This window comes from Pagrus pagrus (genome assembly GCF_965226575.1).
Source record: "Pagrus pagrus genome assembly, chromosome: 17".
Taxonomy (NCBI): Eukaryota; Metazoa; Chordata; class Actinopteri; order Spariformes; family Sparidae; genus Pagrus; species Pagrus pagrus.
Window position 1 is genome coordinate 19,002,102 of NC_140201.1, and position 23,510 is coordinate 19,025,611.

Consider the following 23,510-nt stretch of genomic DNA (forward strand, 5'->3'; position numbering starts at 1 on the left):
ACTAAATCAAGGATGAATGTAAGGGGTGATGGGTGTGTGGAATAAAGGACAAGGAAGGAGAAGGAAAAGAGAAATTAGAAAACAGAAAAGCAAGTAATAAAAAAGATGATTAAAGGGAAATAAACAAAGAAGAAAAGGTAAGCAATGGATACAGTGATGAGGGAAAAAGACAGAAGATAAAAGCATTAATGGAATATTCTGGTCAGTGTTAAAAAATGAATAAAAACGCACATATTCTATCTTTTTCAATAAAGTGTAAACAAACCAAATGAAATTCATTAATACAAGAGATACAGATCAAAGGAAACGCAGCAGAAAAAAAACAATCAGATTATTCTCTCCTCAGAAAATTCTATGGGGATGGTGTAAAAGGTTTCGTTTGGAGCTGGATGCTGAGAATCTGTGTCTTGTTGCTTCAGCACTTTTGATGCCTTGTATGTGTGATTAGCTGAAGCTCTCCACAAGGTGAGAACCTCATTTACTTTCAGAGAAATGTGGAGCCAAGGATGCCTCAAGCTTGAGCTAGAGTCCTTACTTTATGATTCTCACCTGTGGAGGAAAGCAGTTGCTATACAGCTGTGCACACTGTGCTGACTGTGAACTCTGTCTCGTTGGCCATGATGTCAGTGGGCTGGATGTTGCGGTCGTACATTGGATTCTCAAACGTAGCTCGTCCATTAGTGTTCTCATGGCCCACGTAACCATTGAAGGGGACTTTGGGTCTTCTTCTGAAATGAGACGCATCGATATAATTAACAGGGAGATCGGTTCACGAAAAGGTTCGACCAAACATTCTATCAAATACACAGCAAAGACGTGTCATAATATGGATTAAGGCCGCAACTAACAATTATTTTCATTATTGATTCATTTTTTGATTCATTGATTTATTGTCAAATATGCAAATAGTGAAACATTCAAGGTCAGTTATTTAATTTCTAATTTGATTGCCAAGTTTGTCTGACCAACAATACAGAACACATAAATACTACATTTAAAATGATATAAAATAGCAGAAAGATCAATTTATGATCACAATGGAGAGGCTGCAACAAGCAAATGTTTGGCAGTTTTACTGAATTAATAACTTAAACCAATAATTAGTTTTCAGCATTTTGCCAATTAGTTTTCTGTCGATCGACTGACTGATAAATCGACTAACTGGTCAATATGGATTTAGCTATATTGATTTGTACTGGTACAGCATATTATTAATAGTCACATCAGCACTGTGAGATTTCCATGTGCAAATTGAGCTCGCTCACTTATTCTTCAGCACTCGCTCAGTCACCCACTGTATCGAGCAGCTGACTACTTCACTGTGTCTCACTGTTATGAACCAATTAGTTTTCTAGGCGAGGGAGGGAGGGACGTGTTCTCTCCATATCACAGATGACGATTTTCTCGAGGTCAACATATGCCTTATTCAAGACTTTCAAGAGAAATAAGTGAGATTCTAATTTGAAGCAGCTATCTTTACAGAGGCATTTAAATTTCAACAACACAACAAAAACAACAATACAAAGGGTAATGTTATTGTTATTACCTGTAGATGATAAGAATGGGAAAATATATCAATGGTGTGACCCTTACCTGTGTTTGTAGAGGTACAGAGCGAAGCCTGCAATGATCATGGCTATAAAAGGCACTAGGATGGCTGCTGCCACTGAACTGCTGTTGGACGCAAAGTTGTAGCCTGGGTTGTCTCTGCCGGGGTCTAAACTCTCTGGAGGAAAACGAGATGAGACATTGAGGCTTTGCTTTAGCATCACTTCAGTACAATATGACTTCAGCAGCAGATATTATAATCAAATAACACAAATTACACAACTAAGGGACATAAAAGGGAAATGATTGCCTCCTGTCAAGAATGTGTGATAAAATATAAAAGCAAATAAACAGGAGCAGAGTGAAGCTATAAGAATTGTATTAGCTGAAGAGGCCTGACAGGAAGGCTCCATTTATACATAATCGACTGAGCACATAAGTGACTTTTTTTTTTTTAACTTTATTGCAATGCTTTATTTTCATTTTCCCCCCTGGGAACGTCAAATTCCATTATCCTAACAATGACTCTTAATTACTAACATCAAAGGCCGACAGCTATTAAGTCATTTCAGATTCATTCTGTAATTTATGGTGGTGTTTGTGTGTGCAACAGCAACAGTGCAGAAGTGACAGCCCACCTGTTTGCCACAGAATGCCAAAAAAGCTCCAATAAAGGACGAGTGACAAACAAGAAGGAATTTAATTAGTGGGTTTTGTGGTATTTGCCAATCAACCCCCTGCTGTCTGAGCATGAGCACACAAAAACGGATGCACAAACACACTCAAGCAGGCAAAACTGCACTCGTAGTTATGCCACCGCCGAGTTCAAACAAAACACAAACACCTCAACAAATTGAGGAGGATCGTTTCCAAGACGTCCAACCCCTCCTCCCAGACTCACATCCGCTTTTTCCTCACACACACTTAAACACAAATACACATGAATGCCCTGGCACCAGCTCCACTCTTCTGTATTAATAAAGAGCTGTTTGCTCAATCAGTGTGCTGTGGCGGAGTGGCGGTGGTGGGGAGTGCTCTGCACCTGCTGCTCAAGCACCTCTCTCATTACAGCAGATTTTCACATCCACTTTCGCTACGTTCACACAACTTTCACCGCACATACACACGCTCAATCTGCGTTAACACTAATTCTAAACTGGTCTAAACTTCCAAATTCCTGCTCATATCTGATCTGTTTTTGTAACTGCACTTCTGCTCTTCAGTCTGTCCTACAGCCAATATGGAAGCCACTCCAATCTGGGCTTTGCTTTTTAAAAGCTGCTGAACTCCTGTGAAATCATCACCAGCCTTAGCAAAAGCAAAAAAGCAGCAGCACTAGCTTTAGTGTATCTGCTTAACTGTTTGCATGGATTAGATAATCTGTGTCACATTTGGAATAGGGTATGAAAAATCTAAATGTAGAACATTTTAGATTAAGTGACACAACATAACAGTTTTTCTTTCATGTATAGCATCCCAACCACAACACAGACACTTGGTGAGCGGCTAAGCCGCTACATGGAAAAAAAAAGACTATTTTTAATTAACCACCACTGATGCGAGGTTTAATAATTGAAACTACACGTGGAGTTTATAGAAAACTTGACATTGATGATAAAGAAATCTGTCTTTCTGCACATGATGGCATTTTTTTTTCTGATTTGCCTTTAATGTTTTACATACAGTAGACTAATTAATGTGTTTTCACACATAGCATGGATCTTTTTTTAACTGGACTGTAACAGTGGGTGGCAGTAGTAAACCAATATTTTCCATCTTTCTCCAATCGCTTCTTCAAAATTCGAGTGTACATCAACATAGGTTGATAGAACCCTGCATATTCTATATTTATCTTCCATGTTTGCCTTATTTGGTTCACAAAGAGGATAGGAAAGTGTTTGCAGTTGCAGATGCATCAAAATGTGGGAAAAACATCTCACACACACATATCTGCTTGACTGCAGAAGCCATTCAGATCCATGGAGGCAGGATGTAAAGATTTTTTCCTGTATACCAAATGTAGCAAAAAATCAGAGCGAGGAGGATCACATGGCTCAGATTTCTAGGTCACAAACATGAAGCAGAATATATGGATAGCTGCAGCCTTTGGGAGAAAAATCTTCCATACCTATGACAGCAGAGCTGAATCCGCTGAAAGAACCAAAGAACGACATGCAGCAGAGAATCGCTGATATTTACTGTATCAAAACTGCGAGAAGTGGGGTTGCTTGATATGGCAAAGACTCCACAGGCATCAACACGTTACCCACAAACTCCCAGAGGAAAGATTTTGTCTAGCTGTGTTGTGTTGTGTTATGTGCGAGTGTGGATGTCATTTTGTGACTATTAATCATGTTTGTGAACTGTGTTTGCCTCTTCACGCTGGATTCACAGCCACATCCTCCAAAAGTGTTTTCACATTTGTAAAAGTAAATAAATGATAAATCCAGCACAGCATATTACTGCTGTGAAAGCACTTGCAGCTAAGCTTGAGGATACTACACATAATTTAAGTGAAAGATTTCTGTGATAGAAATCCAGACAGGGGGAAAAAAAACAAAACACAGACAGAGTCATCCCCAATGGGGCCACAGGCTCACTGTGGTTTCTATAACTAAGTGGTCAGCTCACTCACCCAGTCTCTGGAGACCAAATTGGCCAAAGCCTTTTCCTCTGACAAATCCCTGGTACACAAAGGAGTTGGATGAGGAGATGTAGGACACCTAGGGAGAGAGAGGAATGGAAGACAGACACTTTATGTGTCACATCCAGTCTTTACAAAGGAGCGTATCATCAAAGTGTCAGCAGCTGGTGCACGCAGAAAATGAAATATCATGTCAAAGGAGCTGAGAGGCGCTCTTATAGCTGACATTTAATATGACGTTTTTCTGCTCAAGAGCACAAACATAAACACACTCAGCCGCTCAGCACACACACAAGAGGTAAACTCCACAACACGCTTGTACATAAACACTCCTGTGCTGTGAGGCTTGCGAAAACATGCATGTGAACCGCACATACATATATACCGTGATCTGCTTTTTTAATTATATCTGGAGAGTGCGTGCATTTGAGGTGCCTGGGGTTGGGGGATAATATCGGAGAGAGGACTGGAGGGGAGGGGTCTGTCGAGTCCTGATTACCAGGCAATGATTTAACTGACATTTTAATTAAAGAGAAAACTCTTGGTGGGCTCTCCATCTCCCCAGAGTGACAAGGTTAGTGTGTATGTGTGCTTGTGCATATTTCACAATTAAGGGGTGTGTGTGTGTTGGTATGTGTGAGTGTGATGCAGGTATTGAACGTGACCCTGGGTCGTGCACTTACGTGTCCGTCTAGGGCCCAGTTGTCTATTTTGAACTTGTTGACAAAGATCTCCACAGGGCCTCTGATCTGGTGGACCTGTAGCAGCAGCTGAGCTTCCTCCCTCTTGTATGTGCCTACAAGAACAAAACAAAAAGTGTTTTCAGCTTTTGGAGCAACACCCACACTTAGACCAACCGAAAAGGATTATGTAATAGAGATCTGTAACGCTTATACAAAAGCAATTCAAAAGTAACATCTGATTCATCCTCCAATCATGGCTTCCACTCTTTCCTTAGTGTCTAGCAGCCTGTCTTTGTTGGTACAACATCTCACTTCAGGCTTGACTGAAGCTCAAATACAAGTATAACTTTAGCAGCAATATAAGGGTTTAAATTCCAGCACAAACTGGTAACATCCAGGATGTGTTCATTCATTAGTTCAGATTTACATAAAATCTGTAAGCAAACATTGCATTTCAAACTGTGGTTTCCTAATGTTTGCTAACTTCAGTGGAACGTTGCAACTAAGAGTATCACGGAAGACAAATAAAGACCCTGATCGCTTTGTGAGAGCACAAGGGAAAATGAATGGTACCAAGTCTCAAAAATAATAAATAAATACATAATGAATGTATGTAATCTGGTTATTTAAAAGTCTTGTTTCATTTGTGACACAGCATAATGTAATCCTAGCAAAGTTTAAACGAAACAATGTTCCACTTGCTGTATTAGTCCAGGTCGGAGGAAGGCAGATTATAGGTTGTAACACATAACTAAAAGATGTAGTTTGTAATATTTTTGATACTGACAGTGAATCCCATTAAAAGACTATGCTATGGATTTGGTGAACTACTGAATATTTACAGCAGCATACTATACCATGATCTATCTCAAATACAATACCATGTCTCTCATACTGAAGTAATGTTTCAATACAATAGTGTAACTCACTGATGCTTTTAATAGTTTTTGTACAACACTGGGGCTGTTCACAGGATCTTTTTCATGGATTTTGTTGACATTTACATGACTATAGAATATGATGACACTTATAAGAAAGAATGATATACTAGCCTATGAAAGGTTAGCAAAAATGGCCAGATTGTTTATCTGAGACCAATGCGGGATAAAATACGTTTTTGTTTAACCTGTTAAGAACTAGCCTAACTCTTTCTGCTCAATAATTAACAGAGTGTATCTCTGCAACTTCAAGGTCTATTTGAATAATCAAGGGATCATAATAAAGGGAAAACTTGAAATATTTGTTCAGATGTGTAAGTGGAAGTAAATATGTCACTGGGTCTGAGTAAATTAAGTTGGAATACAGCATAAATGAAAGATTGATAAAAGAAATTACAATTTTCGAATGAATATCCCTGAGGAATGATGCAGCTGCAGCTCCAAATCTCTAGCAAACCATAGCAAAACATCTGACCATTACCTCTGCCGGCTTTTATGCTAATAAAGTGATTAGAGAGGTTTTAGTACAGAGCACTCAGGCAGAATCTCCAAATGTGCCATTTTGACACATTTTGGCACATTTTGGCACCATCTGTGCCATTTAAAATTTCTCAGGTACCAAACTATATATTTCACTTATACGTTACCCTACTGTAGGTGCTCAAAAAATAGCCCAATTGGGCTCCGCTCTGGCTTAACAGGTTAAACTGTTGTGAAGATTCGACTGAATGATTTTAAAATAATGCAATTTAACTTATTTTTTGTGCAAACTCAACAATAACCTTTAAGTATGACTCAGCAACATTACTTTCGGTGGTGAGTGTGGCAATTTGTACCGGTAGAAACCATTTTTCACTACACTGTGATGAAGATTGATAGCATCCAGGTACAGAGGAGTGAAGTGTCCAAGCCGTTACTGATGCAAATTTGTGTCTTAATGACCACAGCTGCACAGCAATTATGCCACGAGGAAAAAATAAAATGTCTGCTATTCAGAAACAGCAGATGATCTTCTTCATAAATGGACCACACTGATTTCATGCTCCTTGTCCGCACTTGAATTTATCAGACAATTATTTGCTTGGATAACATCCAACAGAGAAATGGATCTCTGATGTGATGATATGGTCATACAGGGTGTGTGTGTGTGTGCATGTGTGTGTGTATATGTGTGAGGTCTTGTCTGTGACTTCTGGTTTTGGTATACCAACCGGCCAGTTTGAGTTCCACTCCGCTGTGGTCGATAAGTGTCCCATTAACACGGTTGCTGAAGGGTTCAAAGGCAGTGATGCTGAGCATAGCCGGCTGCTTTTTCCCCAGGTACTCATAGGATCCCCTCCAGAGAGAGTTTTTGGCAAATACACCACCAGGGACTGAAAGAGACGAAGAGTGGAGGGGGCAAGGAAAGTATGTTTTTGCTCAGAACAAAGTGCCATGTGTCAGGATTTATCATTTTGATGAAGATGGTAAGCTGGATAGTGAATCAAAGTAAAGCACAACTAAACAACTTTTGAGGAGGGTTTCTATCTGCTGTACAGATCTAAAATCTCAAGATTCCCACTGAGAACTGCATACACAGGATAAAACAAACAATCAGTTATAGGACCTGTCTTACCAGGAAGCTTGGAGGGTGGCTCCTGTACTGTCCCCACTGGGCTCTTTCCACTTGGGCGATTATCAGCTGAAGAAAAAATCATTTACAAGTTAATCCTCTAAACAGGTACAATGTACTCCTCAGGAAGTATAAAAAATAAAAGATCCACTTTTCTCGTAAAACACACCAGCTCCAGGGTAATTACAATAGGGCCATGTCACCATCAGCACTTCCTGTCTACCTCCACGACTAAGAAGCCCTGTGGTGGCCAGAGTGAGGGGCTGCCTGAGACAGGACTCGACTCATGCTTTCGAAGAGCAGCCTGGCTGTCCCTCTGGGGGCTACGGCTAAGTCAGAGACACAGTTTGGCTGCTTCAGGGGAAGCACTTTAATAATGCCTTACTGCTCACACGGGGCCGCGGGACTACATCACAGTAGTAAACATACACCCACACGGACAAACAGAGTGACTAGGGCTTTACACGCCGCTACAAACAAAGACAGGTATACTGATGGTAGTTTATGAGCACAAACATCACCTCGGATGAATGTATACAGACACAAACAAACACACATGCGCGCACACTCCCACAGCCTTGTTCTTTATTAGCTGCCAGTCTTTTGAGCTGCCCTTCCATCACTGCGCCCACAGGCGCTGTTAATATCCTGTATGCGCTAAGGCCAGTTCTCTTTCTTTCCTTCACTCTTAATGGCACTGCCTTAAAAATACCCATCAGCCTCTATATTTCAGCTTGGCATGGAATCCATCACGTGGATATCCCCCTCCAGTTCACCTCCCTCTTTAACCCATTAGCACTCGTCTATCCTAGATAATTGTGTGTAGATGACTCTATTTTTTTCCTATATGTATTTAGGCCTAATGCTTTGGGGTGCCTTAATGGCAGTCTATTTGTCTGCTAGACCTTGTTAACACTGCCTCACCATTTATAAGAGGTACTTCTGCTAACCTAATCAATGGGATGCATTGGCCTAATCAGGTTTTGCACCCTTGTTAATGTTTTAAAGCCTGTGTGTCTGCACGTGTGTGTGTGTGCTTGAGTCTGTGTGTGTGTGTCTGTAATTCCATGCAATGTAATTGTGTGATGGATGGGCCATCCTAGCCTGGCATGTGTCTGAGAATAAGCGAGTGTTAACAGAGCTATTCATCAACATTAGCTGAATTCCCAATTTCCCTACCTGAGTCACCACTGAATCCCGAGCCAGTACAGGCCCTTGTGGTTTCAGTGAAGACTGCTAATGGAAACTGCTTATTAGAAGTATAAGTTCAAATATTTTAAGTGTTTAATACATCTGCATGCTTCCCTGGGAAAGTGGGTGGCCATGTACACACGTCTGTAGTCTTGCAAGGGCTGGTGAATGTATCTACAGTATGTGCAAAATGTACAAATTAAGCAGCAGCAAAGGTGAAATGGGTGCTACGTGTCTTTGCATAGTTAATATCTCCATGTTCCCTTCTGGATGTAATATAACCGTGTTTGTACCTGCACAGAGAGGTGGTTTCCCTGTCCAGCTCCCATCGGACCTGCAGGTCCTGTGCTCTGATCCACCGGCCAAGTAGAATCCCGGCTGACATGTATAGATGAGCGTGTAGCCAAGAGATGGCAGTTCAATGGCTCTCACATCAGACTGGGCTGGCAGCTCTGGCTGGCTGCAGTGGTGTGCTGGAGAAATGGATTAAAGAGACCAAAGAAGAAGGGAGTAGGAGACAGGTTAAAGTGGGGTTGGGAGATGTGCAGGGAAAGGGGATCAGAGGAGCAACAGATAAGAAATGTGGTGGAAGAGAAAAAGGGAAAAAGAGGTAAGGTAAAGGTGTGGGGTCAAGTAAGCATATATGGGATTTGTCAGCGACAGATTTACAGAAAAGCAAACTTTGTTCAAGGTTCAGTTTTCCACTTCACTATTCATATATTTTTGAAATATGAGCAGACTGTACTTACCAATGCACTCAGGTTGAAAACCACTCCAAGTGAGGTTGGGCAGACAAGTGCGAGAAATGGAGCCCTGCAGTAAGTAGCCCTTCCTACAGCTGAAGAATACAGTGCTGCTGATCTGTAACAGACACACACAAGCATGTCAGGATGTGGACCGGACCAGCAGCATACACACTGTACATAACAGGAGGCCGATTTTATACATAGTAGTAGCAGTTTAATCTAATTTTTAAAATAATTAATTTTTTTGTGTGGTGATAAAAAATCATATTAATTTGGCTTTTTACCATCTTAAAACTAACTTTACTGTTACCATCATGGTGTTGCAGATGGAAACCTCTGTCTAGAGCCGCAATGATTAGCTAATCAATCATTTAGTCGGTCGACAGAAAAATAATCTGCAACCATCACGTTAATCAGTTAATTGTACATAAATAATAAAATTAAAGTCTGGTTGTCTGGTTCCATTTTCACAGTGGAGAGAATTTTCTTATTTTCCATTTGAAATTCCATACAGTATGATCAACTGATGAATCTAAAAAATAATCAGCAGATGAATCAATAATGGAAAAAATCATTAGTTGCAGTTCTTCTTCTGGACAAATTATCAGGAAACCAAATCAATGGTGATGGCCAGGTCGGAATAGATTACTGTAAGTGACCATGATTTTAAAGAAACATGAATTTTTCTGACACAAGTTATTAAATCTTCATGAATCACCTTGTTTAACTGAGATGGTGGGGTATAATACAGTCTTCTCAGCCAACAAGAACATGTTGAAAAAAAGAGAGGGGACTGCAGCACACTAATTGATTTGCACAACGGGTTGCACAATTATAGGCTGCAAACCAATTGGTGTGTTCCAGTCTCCTTGTTTCCCTCAGGAGTTTGCTGTCCTCAACGTGTGAGTAGCACCTGATGCTGTTGCATACAGTTTCAACATTATTAACATGATTATAATATCAGAGGAAAAAGGGCTCTGCGCTGAGCAGTGCTGTGCTTTCTTGTCAATATTAAGGTAGTCATTGCTGCAATCTAGTAGACCACACCGTGGCTAATGCATGATACAGTAGTAAAGGTACATAGGTATAAAGAAAAAACATGTCAAGCTTTATTTTTATGTCTTCAGTGCTACCACATGGAACTACATCAGATACAACCTGATTTTAGTTCAATATATGAATTCAATTTCCTGTGTGACCACATATTCTCACCTGGTAGCCTTGACTGTTGTTCTGATTTCCAAAGAGAGGAGTGCTAGGGTCTCCACAGGTCGTGTGACTGGGATCTAAAACACACACAAACACGCGCACACAAAATAAAGTTAAATAAAATATTTAATATAACATGCCACCCACAACAAATAGATTTATCACCTTAGAGACTGCGTGGGGAAAGTATATTTTTCACAGTTCTGGTGTGAAATACTGACTAGAGGAGTGAAGGCCGTAAATTACTGTATGCAGAAAAAAATGCGCACATACACGTGTAGACACACACACACACACACACACACACACACACACACACACACACACACACACACACACACACACATACACACACACACACCCTACAAAGTGTTTTATTAGTGATGTGAACCCACTCTCTATCCCTGCTCAGACCAGCTTATGACACAATGACAAACTTTCAGGCCTTATGAGTTACACACCCTGTTGCAACACTTTTGCAAGAATGTGTTTCTTCTTTACATATATATCATGTTTCTCTTGACAACATATGCATCTAAATGGATCAACTCATGTGTCAACTGCACATTTTGCACATTGTTCCTTCAAAAGTAAATCACTGTCATTTTGTCTTTGCAGCCTACAATTAGTCAGGACAAGTAAGGACGCGCCATTCAGTTTAAATTCTTACCATCACAAAACTACACAGATTTACCACCTTCATTATATCTTAGTTTCTAAGACTATAGGCCAGGGTGACAAGTACCATTTCTCATTTGAGTACAAAGAATGTTACAAAATGAATGGAGCTTGTCATTTGTAAGAGGTTTCTAACAGTCTCAGTGCAGCCATCATCAAATCTAGAAGTTGAACAAGAAGCCGGTCCTTTTAGTGAATTTACAGCAACTAACACGTGTTACAAGAGAAGATGTGAAGCAGTTTTGGCCGTAGCTTATTTTAATTTGACTGAATCTAAGTATAGCCTTTCCCACATTCTAGGCAGTATGGTTTTTCAACTGTGGCTGTTATAATAGTGGCTTATAAATTTTACAAGTGCAGTGGAGTTACTGGTAACTCTTTTGCTATAATGAATTAATGTTTAACTAACTGTTAATGGGTCATTTGTTGCCATGTGTGCATATTTTACACCAATTCAAACATCACAATGTCCCTAGGGCACTTGCACTTGCACATTGCAGATGAATTTGTGAGTCCTCAATGGGTCCTGCATGGGAAATATGTCGAAACTAACGAACTGAGACGAACTGATCCAATGTTGGAATTGCAGCTTGCGTGTTATATATTTGGTGAAAGTGACTCAAGGAGCAATTAAGCATCGCTACAAACTACAGTTTCTTCAAATTATGTCTACACAGTAAAGAAGAAATTGACTAAACCTGTGGTTATTTTGAAATAGGTGAAATAAATATTCTGGGTTACTTTAATTAATTTCTGATCAGACTAGAAAAACAGAATCAATACAGCTTGTTAGCTGGGTGAAATGTTTCTGCATGCATTATTTATTGGTTGCAAAAGGCAATCAGGACTACAAAAGAGAACTTAAGGGGACAGATGCAAGCCAGTCAATGGGAGGCTTCTCTTACATTGTTACTTGTAATAAAGCCTTACATGAAAGTAACAATATATAGTACTTAATGTGTTGTGCTCTGCTTATAAAAAGGCCACAGGCCATCCAACATCCACACTCCTGCCTGCATGTCACTGCTCTGATGATTACATCAAGTACTGTATTCAATATGTTTGAATATGTTAGGTATACTATACTAGCCTATAGTGTAAAAGGAGGAACAAACAAGTAGCTTACCTATGCAAGAGGGCTGTGTGCCACTCCAGGTGCCATCATATTGACAATATCTCCTGGTAGAGCCCACCAGGACGAGGGGAGGATAGCAGGAGAAGGAGACAGAGGAGAGATAGGTGAACCCTCGGTCCTCTCTCCTCCCCTGGGATGGCATCCCTGGGTCTCCACAGAACACAGCTGGAGAGATGTAAGAAGGAGGTAAATGTGAGGTGACCTACTAACCACGTTGTGTTTTAATTAAATTCTAACCAAGGAAGGTGAATGTCACACAAGAGACATACATATTAAACATGCTGGGGTGTGAGACATGTCAGAAACATATCATTGACATGTAATGCAATCAGGCATTCCAGTGTGGTGCCACTTACGGAAGCACTGGGGTTTCTCTCCACTCCAGTTGCCGCTGCCTTGGCATGTCAACACAGTGGGCAGGGACAGCTGGTAACCTTGGTTGCAGGCGTAGCTTATGCTAGAGCCCCAGGTGAAGTCTGTACCAACAACCTGTCCGTTAGGGATGGTGGGTGGTGGACCGCATACAATTGCTACAAGGAGACAGAGTCAGGTTCATATTTGTTTTGGTGCCAACAAAAAAATGTTTACATGCTTTTAAGTTCAAAAAGCCTATTATTTTTCTCATACTGTCTACTGAAGCAGCATTCTATTAACTCTCTGTCTGAACGCTACGTTTTAGTGCCCGTCTCTATGAGGCCCCCCATCTCGTAAAAACCCTAGTCTGCTCTGATTGGTCAGCTCTTATAAGCCTGATCCATAAACACTAATCATGCTTCCGAATGTAATGTCCTCTTGTAAAAACAATATATCTAAAACTCATTCTAGCCTATGCCATCGTCTAGATTGATCTAATGACCGTTTTGTAATTCACATCATCCTACACAACTTTACCTTTGCAGAGAGGTTTGGTGCCATTCCAGGTTCGGTCCTTGGTGCAGATGAGAGTCGACGCCCGGTCAGCATCCATGGTGAAACCAGGAGAACACTGGAAACTGACTGTGTGGTTGTAGATGAAATCATTGCCCAACCTCACCCCATTGGCTGGCACTCCAGGATCACCACAGTTGATTACTGCAGACACACAACAAGATAAAAAAAGTGAGAACAAATGAAAATGGCAAGTACAATTTGACAATGACAACAGATGTAGTGGAGTACAGGGACAATAATGAAGACATTTGTTTAGGTTAATGAAACAGGAAAAAAGTTGACAGTTTGTAACCTCATCATGTCTGAGCGATATTGTTTGATGAGCTTTGATGAAATTTGATGTACTCAATACACGTACAAGTAAGTAAACAAACAATTTAAAATCGCACAGTGGATGGAGCCTCAGAGTTAATGAACTGTTATATGCACTTTACCCAAGCAGTTCACCTCACAAACAAAACTTAACAATCTGAAAAGCAACATCACTGATGTGTCTTCGCAGGTAATAATCACTTCATTAATTTATGGACAACCACTTTTGGACAATATATTTAGACTGAATTTATGTTTAAAATATTAGTTACTAGCCTCTCATCTTCAATCACCGTCACCGACAGTTTGACTTCAAGTGTTTTATATCAAAGAACTGTCCTTGTACTTTGACTGTCCCGAGTTGAGAGCTTTTAGACTACAGAGAGACTAAATCTTGTGATAAATCTTGTACAGTAGCTCCCTGAAGCTCCAAAATGAACCACATTTCTCCTTGATTATACTTTTACATCCTGCGGGGAAAACAGTGTGATTGAATAACAACAGTGAGGGTTCCACTGTGTGACTCAGCAGCATTGTAGCTCTGCTCTGTTGTAAAAGTCTAAGATAAAAAATCCAGGGCATGGAAGGACAAGTTGAAAGTTGCCTTGGGACAATAACGCAATATTAAACGCATATGATCAACATCCCAGTGAAAGTCCCAATAGGGTGAGGAAACTAGGCATCTTGGAGATGTAGTGTCTCCCCTTGACTGAGCAAGCACTTGCATATCAAACTGGGCTGGAAAGAGTTTATCACCATCTAGGACTGTGATTCAATGAGATAACTTCTCCTCTTGCCTAACAGTATTTGTAGATTGTAACTGGCTTGGTAGACAAGACTGTGGAAGCTAAGTAAAATGTTTTATTGAGTATACATTTCAGTTATAGCAAGTTAAAATTGAGAGAGAGGAAACTGTCACAAAACCTCTGTCAAGTAAATTCCTTTTCAGCATACAGTCTTTTTTACACATCAGTAGAAATCATTCAACTAAAAGTGCGCCCATTCACATGTCCTTCCACCAAAGTGCGTCAAAATGTACCCTTTCATTCCTATGGATTACTGAGGTCTGAGATCCATAATGGCACTGCTTCGGGTTTATCCTCTCCATTCAGAAGAAACTGGTTCTTTCAGTGACCTCTATTTGCCAGGGTCTCCTGGCTCTGTACAGCAGATGTGTGTCTTTTGTGACGATAAAGGGCTCTCTGTAAGGAGGGGACCATGCCTCCAACTTCCTCCTACTGCGTCACTGAGTGAGTCATCCATCACTAACAATATCTGCTGTATGTATTTTTTCTTGCATTGCTTGTGTTACTTTGAATATCTTACATTATATTACCTATTTACCTGTATTAAGTGCTGAATATGTATGAAAATATTGAGTCTAATCTAGTGTTCAAATGCAAACAAACATGAGAGGCCGACATGTATACAACTCAGACATGTTTATAAGCCAATAAACAAAAAAGCATCTATTCAAATATGGACAAAAAGCTAAGCACTACACATAGATGCACTAAATTTCTTTCTCTGTGAGAGCTGTTAATTACCAGAGCACTCAGGCATGTTGCCAGTCCAGGTGCCGTTAACAGTGCAGTGTCGGGAAAGCAGGCCAGTAGAGTAGTAGCCCTCCCTGCAGGCGTAAGTAATGGATCTGGAAAACGTCAGGCCATCGTGGATCAGGATCTGGGCATTCCTTGGTGTTCCTGGGTTTCCACAGGATATCACTTAAAAAGAAAAGGAGAGGGTAGAAGAAAAAGATTAGGTAATATTCAATTCCTGAGAGACCAGAGGAGAAAGTGTTAGTTAGTTACAGATGGGCGACTAAAAAAGAAATCATAGTAAGCTCTTGGGCCACCATGTGCGGTCACATGTCCCATTTGTGTCCCTTGAACACAAATGGAGGAATCGAACATCAGTCTTCCAAAATATATTCCCTCATTTTGCATTTTGATGATGGTGATGGAGAGTGCTGCCTAACATGTGGGCCCGAAATCTCCTATAGGTGTTAAATGGGGTTGAGATCTGGTGGCTGCAAAGGCCATAGCATAGGATTCACGTCATTCTAATACTCTTCAAATTATTCAGTGACCCCTTGTACCATGTGGATGACAGCACTGCCATCCAGGATGATCATCACTCAGAAAAACTTTGCATTGATCTGCAGTGACCCTTCCCTCTGAGGGGACAAGCAAACCAAAACCATGCCAGTAAAATACCCCCCACAGCACAAGAGAGACATTGATTGGTATTCTTCTCCATTCATATATTAAGTCTTCCCTTTAATTTGTAATCCGTCTGTATGTGTGTGGGGTGAAGTGAGGAGAAGGGTCCAAGTTTAGAGCAGTGCTGGCACAGTACTATAGCAGCCTTTGCTTCATCAAACCATTTTTAGAAAGAAATTTGACCAAAGTTCCTAGACTGCAGACTAGGCTGAAATGCTAAAAAGGTAGCAGAAACAGGCCTGAAAATTATACTTGGCCAGAGAAACTCAGGGTACCCAGGGGCTTCTAGATTTGGTACTCTAGCTGAGAGATGCACTCAACCGTGTCTTGACTTGAGACGCTCAAGACCAACTTCAACAACCCCCCTGGAGGACATTATATTATATATAAATATTATATTATTCCAAAATGCTGAACTGAGAAATACAGGTGATCATCAATTGTCTATATGTGATTTTTATATATATCTATATATATATATATATATATAAATATATATATATATATATATATATATATATATATATATATATATATCTATATATATATATATATAAATATATATATATATATATATATATATATATAAATATATATTTATATGAGATTAAGGCTTGTAAATGTTAAATTTTGCCTTGTCTTCTTTTAGTATTAATGTGTTGACGAGGAGCTAAAAAATGTTAATGGCAAATATCTTAATGAACCTGTGATATTGGTGAAAGGTCAATAAACTAACCACTCTTACTTTCTTTCATTTTTCCTCCTGCCAACCTAAATGCCTAAAACTAGTTATACTTGTACCCAGCAGTGTAGTAATAGTTGTTGAAACTTACCTACAACTTCTCATCAGTCATCAATAGAAGGCAATCATCTGCCAAACAAAAAGCTTTTGTATTTTCTGGAAATGACGAAGGTTCAGTTTTTATGAAACACTTAACCCTTTGTCCTAGACTTTTATCCTGTTATTCACATGTATTTTACTGAGACTTATTGTCTAAAATACACAAACTGCAGGTTGGTTTTTCTACTACATTCTTATACTCACTCATCTGTCAAAATGTGTTCCTCACTCTTTTGTTTTCCCTTTCCCTCTGTTCTTCATCCACCTGTCATCATCTTCCCCTGCAACCGACTTCATAAGTAACTTTGATGGGCAAATCCTTTGCTCACAAAGTCCCCTGGTGTCTGTCCGACCGCCAGCGATGGTTCTGTTCATTACAGTCTCCAGCTTGCCCCGGGCCCTTAGAGCCCAGCAGGCTTCACCCTCCCATAATGACCAGATGTGGCCTGGCCCTTGAAGTCAGTGCCAACTGAGAACAGGTGGGCAACCTTGGTTAGTGGGCATACCACACACTAGAGAGGGAATGAGACAGAGTGAGGCAGGGGAGAGAGGAGGTGGTGATGTGTGAAGAGGGGTTGTGTGTTTGTGTGTGTGTTCATGGAGGGGGTGTTAAGAGCACAAGTGAAAGCAGCCTGGGACACGCTGAAGCTTCTGGAAATAAAACACTGTATACAAGGAAGAGGGAAAAGGCTATGTGTTCACAGAGAGTAAAAAAAAGGGTTGGAAAAAGACTGGAACTTTATGGACGGTTTAATTATTTGAGTGTTTCTGGGAGATGAGTACAAAACCTTGGACACAACATGCTGGCTGTTTGGGCACAATCAAAAATGGAGTTTATAATACACAAACAAACACAAAAAGCCCAAGAGCAAAGCGTAGCAGACTAAAGTGTCAAGATCACCTCTTGATATCAACCTTAACATTCTCCGTTTAGTTTGACAGGAGACAAGAAGAACTACATCAAGTGTTTTAATTGTTTGTAATGTCTTTGCCCGTCTAAGCAATAATATTGGAAAGTGTTTGACGTTAAGACGCATATCGACCGGATGCAAATTACACTTTCAGAGAATCTGCCTTTTCATGTGTCAGCAGCAGAATGGATGCAATGTTCCACAAGGACAACAATTAAAAGCCTTATGTTGTTTAATCTTAAGAGTCTCTGTTGTGGCCCTGGGTTTCTGTCAATCAGTTTTAAATTTGCACACACATGCAGATTTGCATTGTGTCATTCATTCCAGTTGCAAAGACAGCATCTACTTACACAATCAGTGACTGTAACTTTATTATTATCAATAATGTCTGAGTGAATGGAAGCTTAAAATGTGCAATTCAGTGGTGGGATTTGTTGAGATCAGCTAGCCCTGAAAATACATCAAAATGTAGAGATAATTACATATAAATACTTGTTACCAACCACATTCTAAAACACTCACTAAAGCCATAACTAACTCTAATTTAGGAAAATCATGGGTGTCTATTACCCCAGAAATTATAACAAAAAAATATGCATGCAAAGGTTTGTAAAACAAATGCAGATGGAGTAATTAAACAAAAGAAAAATTGTGAGAAAGGGAAAAAGAAAGGGAATGAAAAAAAGGTTACAAAAAAGAAAAGACGAGAGAAATAAGTTATTGAAATTAAATGTAGATGTGTGATAAACTCGATTCCCATAATTCGAAGTACAGTGAACATCATAACTCTCCAGCTGTTTTACATGTTACTAGATGGTCAAATATTGTGTTCATTCACTACTACGCCTAAGCAGTCCATCAGACCACCCATCCATTAATTTTCCACCAGTTAACCAGCTTTGGGTTGCAGAGGTAGCAATTTAATCAGTAGGCCACACATGGTTTTCCCCAGTGAAGTCCTCCAGCTTTTCACAAGGAATACAAAGGGGTTTCCCAGGCCAGATGGGATATAAAATCCCTCCATTGTCTTCTGGGCCTTGCTTCAGGGTTTCCAGTTGGACGTGTCCATGAACCTTCCACAGTACATTGAGGAGGGCATCCTGATGTGATTCCTGAACAACCTCCACTGGCTGCTTTCAAAGCAAAAGAGCAGCTGTTCTACTCAAGGCTCTTCCTTGATATCCAAGCTGCTCACCCTGTGCCTAAAGGGTTTCACTCTTTTGGTCACTACCCAAAGCTCATAGACACAAGTGAGAGCTGGATCCCAAATTGACAGCTAAATTGAGAGCATTACCTAGGAGCTCAGCTCCATCTTTAACACAGATGATTGGATGCCACAAAAATCCACCCATTGATCTTATCTACCTCACCAGACCCCAAAATGTATCCACTTCCTCACCCTGAAATTCTATCTATAAAAATCATAAACAGAATTGCTGATATTGCACAGACATCATGGAGTGCAACCTCCACTGTGAAGATACTTGACTTACAACCAAGTACAGTATGCATACACAGCTCAAACTTAGGTTAGGTAAGGATAAGATAGCCACAAGCAACAATTTCAGTATCTCATATTTCCAAAGCTACAGCCACAGGACATGTCGGTTTGCACACGCAACACATGTGCATTAAAGGCAGAACTCCCATGAACCCTCTCGTATTTTAGGGTGAAGGGATGAGGAAACAAGGCCGAAATCCATTTTTATCCCCATGAAACCAAAGTCTGACGATTGGCTGCATCACTTTTGCGGCACATTAGCAAAAACTTTCTGAGCAGTCTGATACTGCTGTATGAATGGGATCCATCATCACCTCCTACTATCCCATGTTTGCCAGAGTAGACAGCAAACACACACACACTCAGTACATGCATGTATTCCTTACCATGACACTCAGGCTGGGTGCCGAGCCAGGTCCCGTTGTTCAGGCAAGTTCTTTCTGGTGAACCCCTCAGCATGTAGCCGGGCTCGCAGCTGAAGCGGACAACACTGCCTACTGTAAACTCTTCTCCCAGACGGATACCATGCACAGGAACACCTGGATCTCCACAAAGCCCGGCAGAATCGCCTGGAAAATTTGAAAAATATTTTTCACAATGACACTATTGCTCATGTGGAGAACATAAGAGGGATGTTTTCATATTAAAACAATAAAAATTTGATTTTTCAGGATTTCAACAGAAACACAGACCCCTTCTTCCACCCGACTGCCATCCAACAGGAAAATAATACAACTCCCTAAAGAGTGATTAGCTTCTAAAATACATGTTCATTATGTCTATATGTTCAACAGGCAGTAAATGTGCAATATCAAACTATTTTTCATTTATTTATTACATCCCGACATATATTTTGCTTCATAATTCCACGTACTCAATTTAAAACAATCACAAACAGTTTAGTACTGCTGTATGCTGCTCTCGCTCCTCATTTTACAAGGCGCTGGTCAAAATCTCTTTAACTGCACATAGCCTAGACAGCCAGGCAAATCTGTAAAAAAAGGTTGTGTTTATTGCCCGTTTAGAGAATACTAGCCATCCCCGGAGATATACAGTATATGAATGTCATGAATTGTAACATTAAACTGTCAGCATGCTATTTTACTGTTGGCTTGTGTGTGCACTAGTCTATGTATTTCTGCCACTTTCTGTCTTTGCATGTTTCTATCACATCTTTGTGAATGTGCCTATGCATATTTGCATATGAAAACACCCCCAAGGCCTTACTCATGTGTATGAGGTATACTAGATGTCGTGAAGCATATCGCTGTAAAGGAAGACAGTCTATGGGGGCTCATGTCTTTATAGTGCTTCATAACCCAGCTGAGGTGTGGGCGGCCATGTTCCTTAGCCTGATAGGAGCAGATTAAAGCAGGTTTTATGGAGGACACTCACTTTGCCCTTGAGCTCCATCTTTGGTCCACCTACTTTGCTAACAGCTGCCACCCAAACCTTTTATTTGTTGGCCTGGCATTATGAGGGCATTGGTGTGACTGGGTGCTGATAATACATCTGAATTAATAAAGTATTACAAGCAGGAAGCTAAACAAGGGATGATGAGAAGGGCTAGAGCAGCACAAAGTTTCAAAGTTCGAATGTGCTTGTTACAATCTTATAACTGAAGTTCATCTTGAACATTAAGATGTAAAGCTTTCACAAAAGAGGGTTATCTTGAGTTTTATCCTTCCGACCGTCACACAGTCAATCTGGGTGTAGTTTTCCATACCAGAGCAGTGTGGCGGCGAGCCGCTCCACTGGCCGTCCAGCTGGCACATTCGTGTTGTGTTGCCTATGATAGTACGCTGGCCCATGCAGCTGTAGCGGATGACTGAGCCCACTGTCCGACGATCGCCTGAGATCTGGGCGTAGGGAGGCATGCTGGGGCGGTCACAGAGCACCACTGTCCAATCAGAGCAGAGAGATGAAAGAGAGAGACCAATGAAAACCAATGAACTGCTGCAAGGCCAACAGTGAAGAATGATAAATACAGCACATTTGGAATATACTGCTTTCTTTTAGCAACACGAACAGTCTTCTTATGTAGGGTGACATTGCATTTGTGTTGTGTTCTTCCATCTTCTTTTTCAGTATATACAAAAATTATACAAGCAGCAGCCCTTACAACCAAACCCTGAGGTACTCACACAGGCACTTGGGCAGGGAGCGATCCCAGGTACCGTCCCCCTGACAGGAGATGGAGCTGGTGCCCAGCAGGTAGTAGCCTGGGTTACAGCGGTACGACACAGTGGTCTGGAAGCTGTAGCGATGTGGCCCGCTGGGCAGTACCTGCCTGATGCTGTTCTCTACATGGCCTGGCTCTGTGCAGTTGACAACTGGAAAAGGGATGCAGAGAGGGGAAAAGGGTGACGGAGCCGGAGAGAAAATGATGTGTAAGCGTTTGAGGTTCAATTTTACATTTGTACATTTGTTTTTAATATTAGAACCTTTGTATCTTTGATCACTAAATTTAGATGTTTTAAATGACAAGAACGACAAGTGAGGTGTTTTTGTTTGTCTTATTACCGTAATAAACTATATTTTAATATTGACTGCATCACAGACCGTGAACATTTTACTATTTTACCCGCAGTGATATTTCTCTTGCTTTTCTTTTCTGTCTCTGTCCATTCCTTTCCTCAGCTTCTACTTCCAGCCATCCAGCATCCATCCATCCATCCCAATCCAAATGAGGTAGGAGGCAGACTCCGGAAATAAACATTTGCTTCATTAGAGCCAGTCTCCTGCTGGCCGCTGTGGTGCAGAGATGGTGATGGATGGGGGAGCTCACAGGAGAAGAGGCACCATGTCAGTTTAACACCAGATGGAGGGAGTTAGGGAAAGGAAGAATGAGGGATGAGTGAGGAGCGAGGGACAGCAAGGGGGGTGCTGTACAGAGTTAGAGAGGAAGGGGGCCCTGATGGTGCAGAATATATTAAAATTCATGACAGAATGTCAGGCTATGACTGCCACCAGGACCAATTCATCTTTGGTGTCTCAGATACAAGACACAAACCAAACCTTACACTGTTTCAACAAAGTCTGAGCACACTGACTAACAGTTGCTGTCTAGTTTATACTGTGAAGCACAACTAAATGTGTACTATGATGCCAAAACTCTAATGGCTTCTAAAACACTGCCTGAGAGTGCCCACGCAGCCATTATGCCCCAGTTTGCCTTGCCAGTCTCGCCTCATGAGTGTGCCTTTGCCACAGCCAAAATGAACCCATTGTATGCTAATGTTCCTAAAAGCTCGCTCATTTTCATGCTCCCGAGCTGGCCAGCACAGCTAAATCACCCCCAAAATACCTATTATAATGTATTCCTTCCTGTAGAGCGCTGACCCGTGGCGCCATCATTTACAACTTCCCGCATAATAACACTACAAAGTGTATTTGAAGCGGTGGAGCTGCTACAGCACGAGATTTTCCAGGCTCGGAAATTCAGCTTTGAAAAAATGTGCTCGGGCAATTGGGGCTCAAAAGCGATCCAACAGTCATCTAAAAACGACTGACCTCCTGGTAAATTTGTGTGTGTGGCCCAGTGGGTAGGGAGAGAGGAAGTGAAAGGATGAAAGGGAAACGAAGAATAAAAGTGAGAGGGGAAGAAGGGCGAGGTAATTCATCTCTGTTCCACTCAGAAGCGGGGACCCCGGTCACCCTCTCCTCCTCTTGGTCTCCTGCCAAGTAACGGCCCTGTAAGTGGTGTGTCAGAGTGTGTTTTTTTTCCCTGTCCAGTGTCTCTTCCCTTTTTATCGCTGAAAGACAAATAAACACACACGAGTCATCCAACGAAGGTGGTGTTGTGGCTCTGTTGCTGTGACTCAAATTGGTGGTGATTAGAGAGGGATAGGAGACTGGCTGGGCCGGCAGTGCTCTCCTGCTCCCCGCATTATTGATGGAACCTACAGACTTTTGTAGTTAAAATCTGGACTGTGAAAATCATAAGCTTTGTCTGACGGACTCCTGCCCCACCCTCACCTTTTTCTTTTTGCTGCCTTCTGTATCTATTGGCTGCTCTCTCTCCCTCCGAAAGAAAAGCAGATGTTTCGGCTTAGCTAAGGCTAAGGTGAGGTGGATGAAGTGGATGTCATCACAGCACTTACACTTTTTAACTCAGGGAGGAAGTACATGGCAGGCAGCAGAGCACACCTCACCAAATACGTCTCGAATGCTATAATTAAGGTGATAAATCTGATTGACAAAAAGACCTCTAAGCTACTTATGTCTCAGCATCAACAGTGGGGATAATGTGCCATCAGAACAGACGCCCACACCCATGCACACACACATACAGAGGCTCACAGAAAACGCATCTCAGCATCTGCATGGAAACAAGGCCAATGCTAATATGATGTCACTACGGGAGCGAAGAGATTTAAGGCGTATGTCTGGGAGAAAATCTTGCCTGC

General features: G+C 41.1%; 1 protein-coding gene across 1 annotated transcript in view; it reads right to left on the reverse strand.

Moving 5' to 3' along the window:
- Nucleotides 1–422: 422 nt before the first annotated feature.
- Nucleotides 423–23,510, reverse strand: part of csmd2 (CUB and Sushi multiple domains 2) — a 241,166-nt gene continuing 218,078 nt past the window's right edge. Inside the window, 16 exon segments of the mRNA XM_084379183.1 lie at nucleotides 423–728; nucleotides 1,594–1,726; nucleotides 4,184–4,271; nucleotides 4,876–4,988; nucleotides 7,025–7,186; nucleotides 7,429–7,494; nucleotides 8,910–9,089; nucleotides 9,366–9,477; nucleotides 10,575–10,648; nucleotides 12,376–12,549; nucleotides 12,741–12,914; nucleotides 13,276–13,455; nucleotides 15,174–15,350; nucleotides 19,488–19,670; nucleotides 20,828–21,001; nucleotides 21,246–21,434. Coding sequence (XP_084235309.1) covers nucleotides 569–728; nucleotides 1,594–1,726; nucleotides 4,184–4,271; nucleotides 4,876–4,988; nucleotides 7,025–7,186; nucleotides 7,429–7,494; nucleotides 8,910–9,089; nucleotides 9,366–9,477; nucleotides 10,575–10,648; nucleotides 12,376–12,549; nucleotides 12,741–12,914; nucleotides 13,276–13,455; nucleotides 15,174–15,350; nucleotides 19,488–19,670; nucleotides 20,828–21,001; nucleotides 21,246–21,434 — 2,339 coding nt within the window. The 3' untranslated portion in view covers nucleotides 423–568.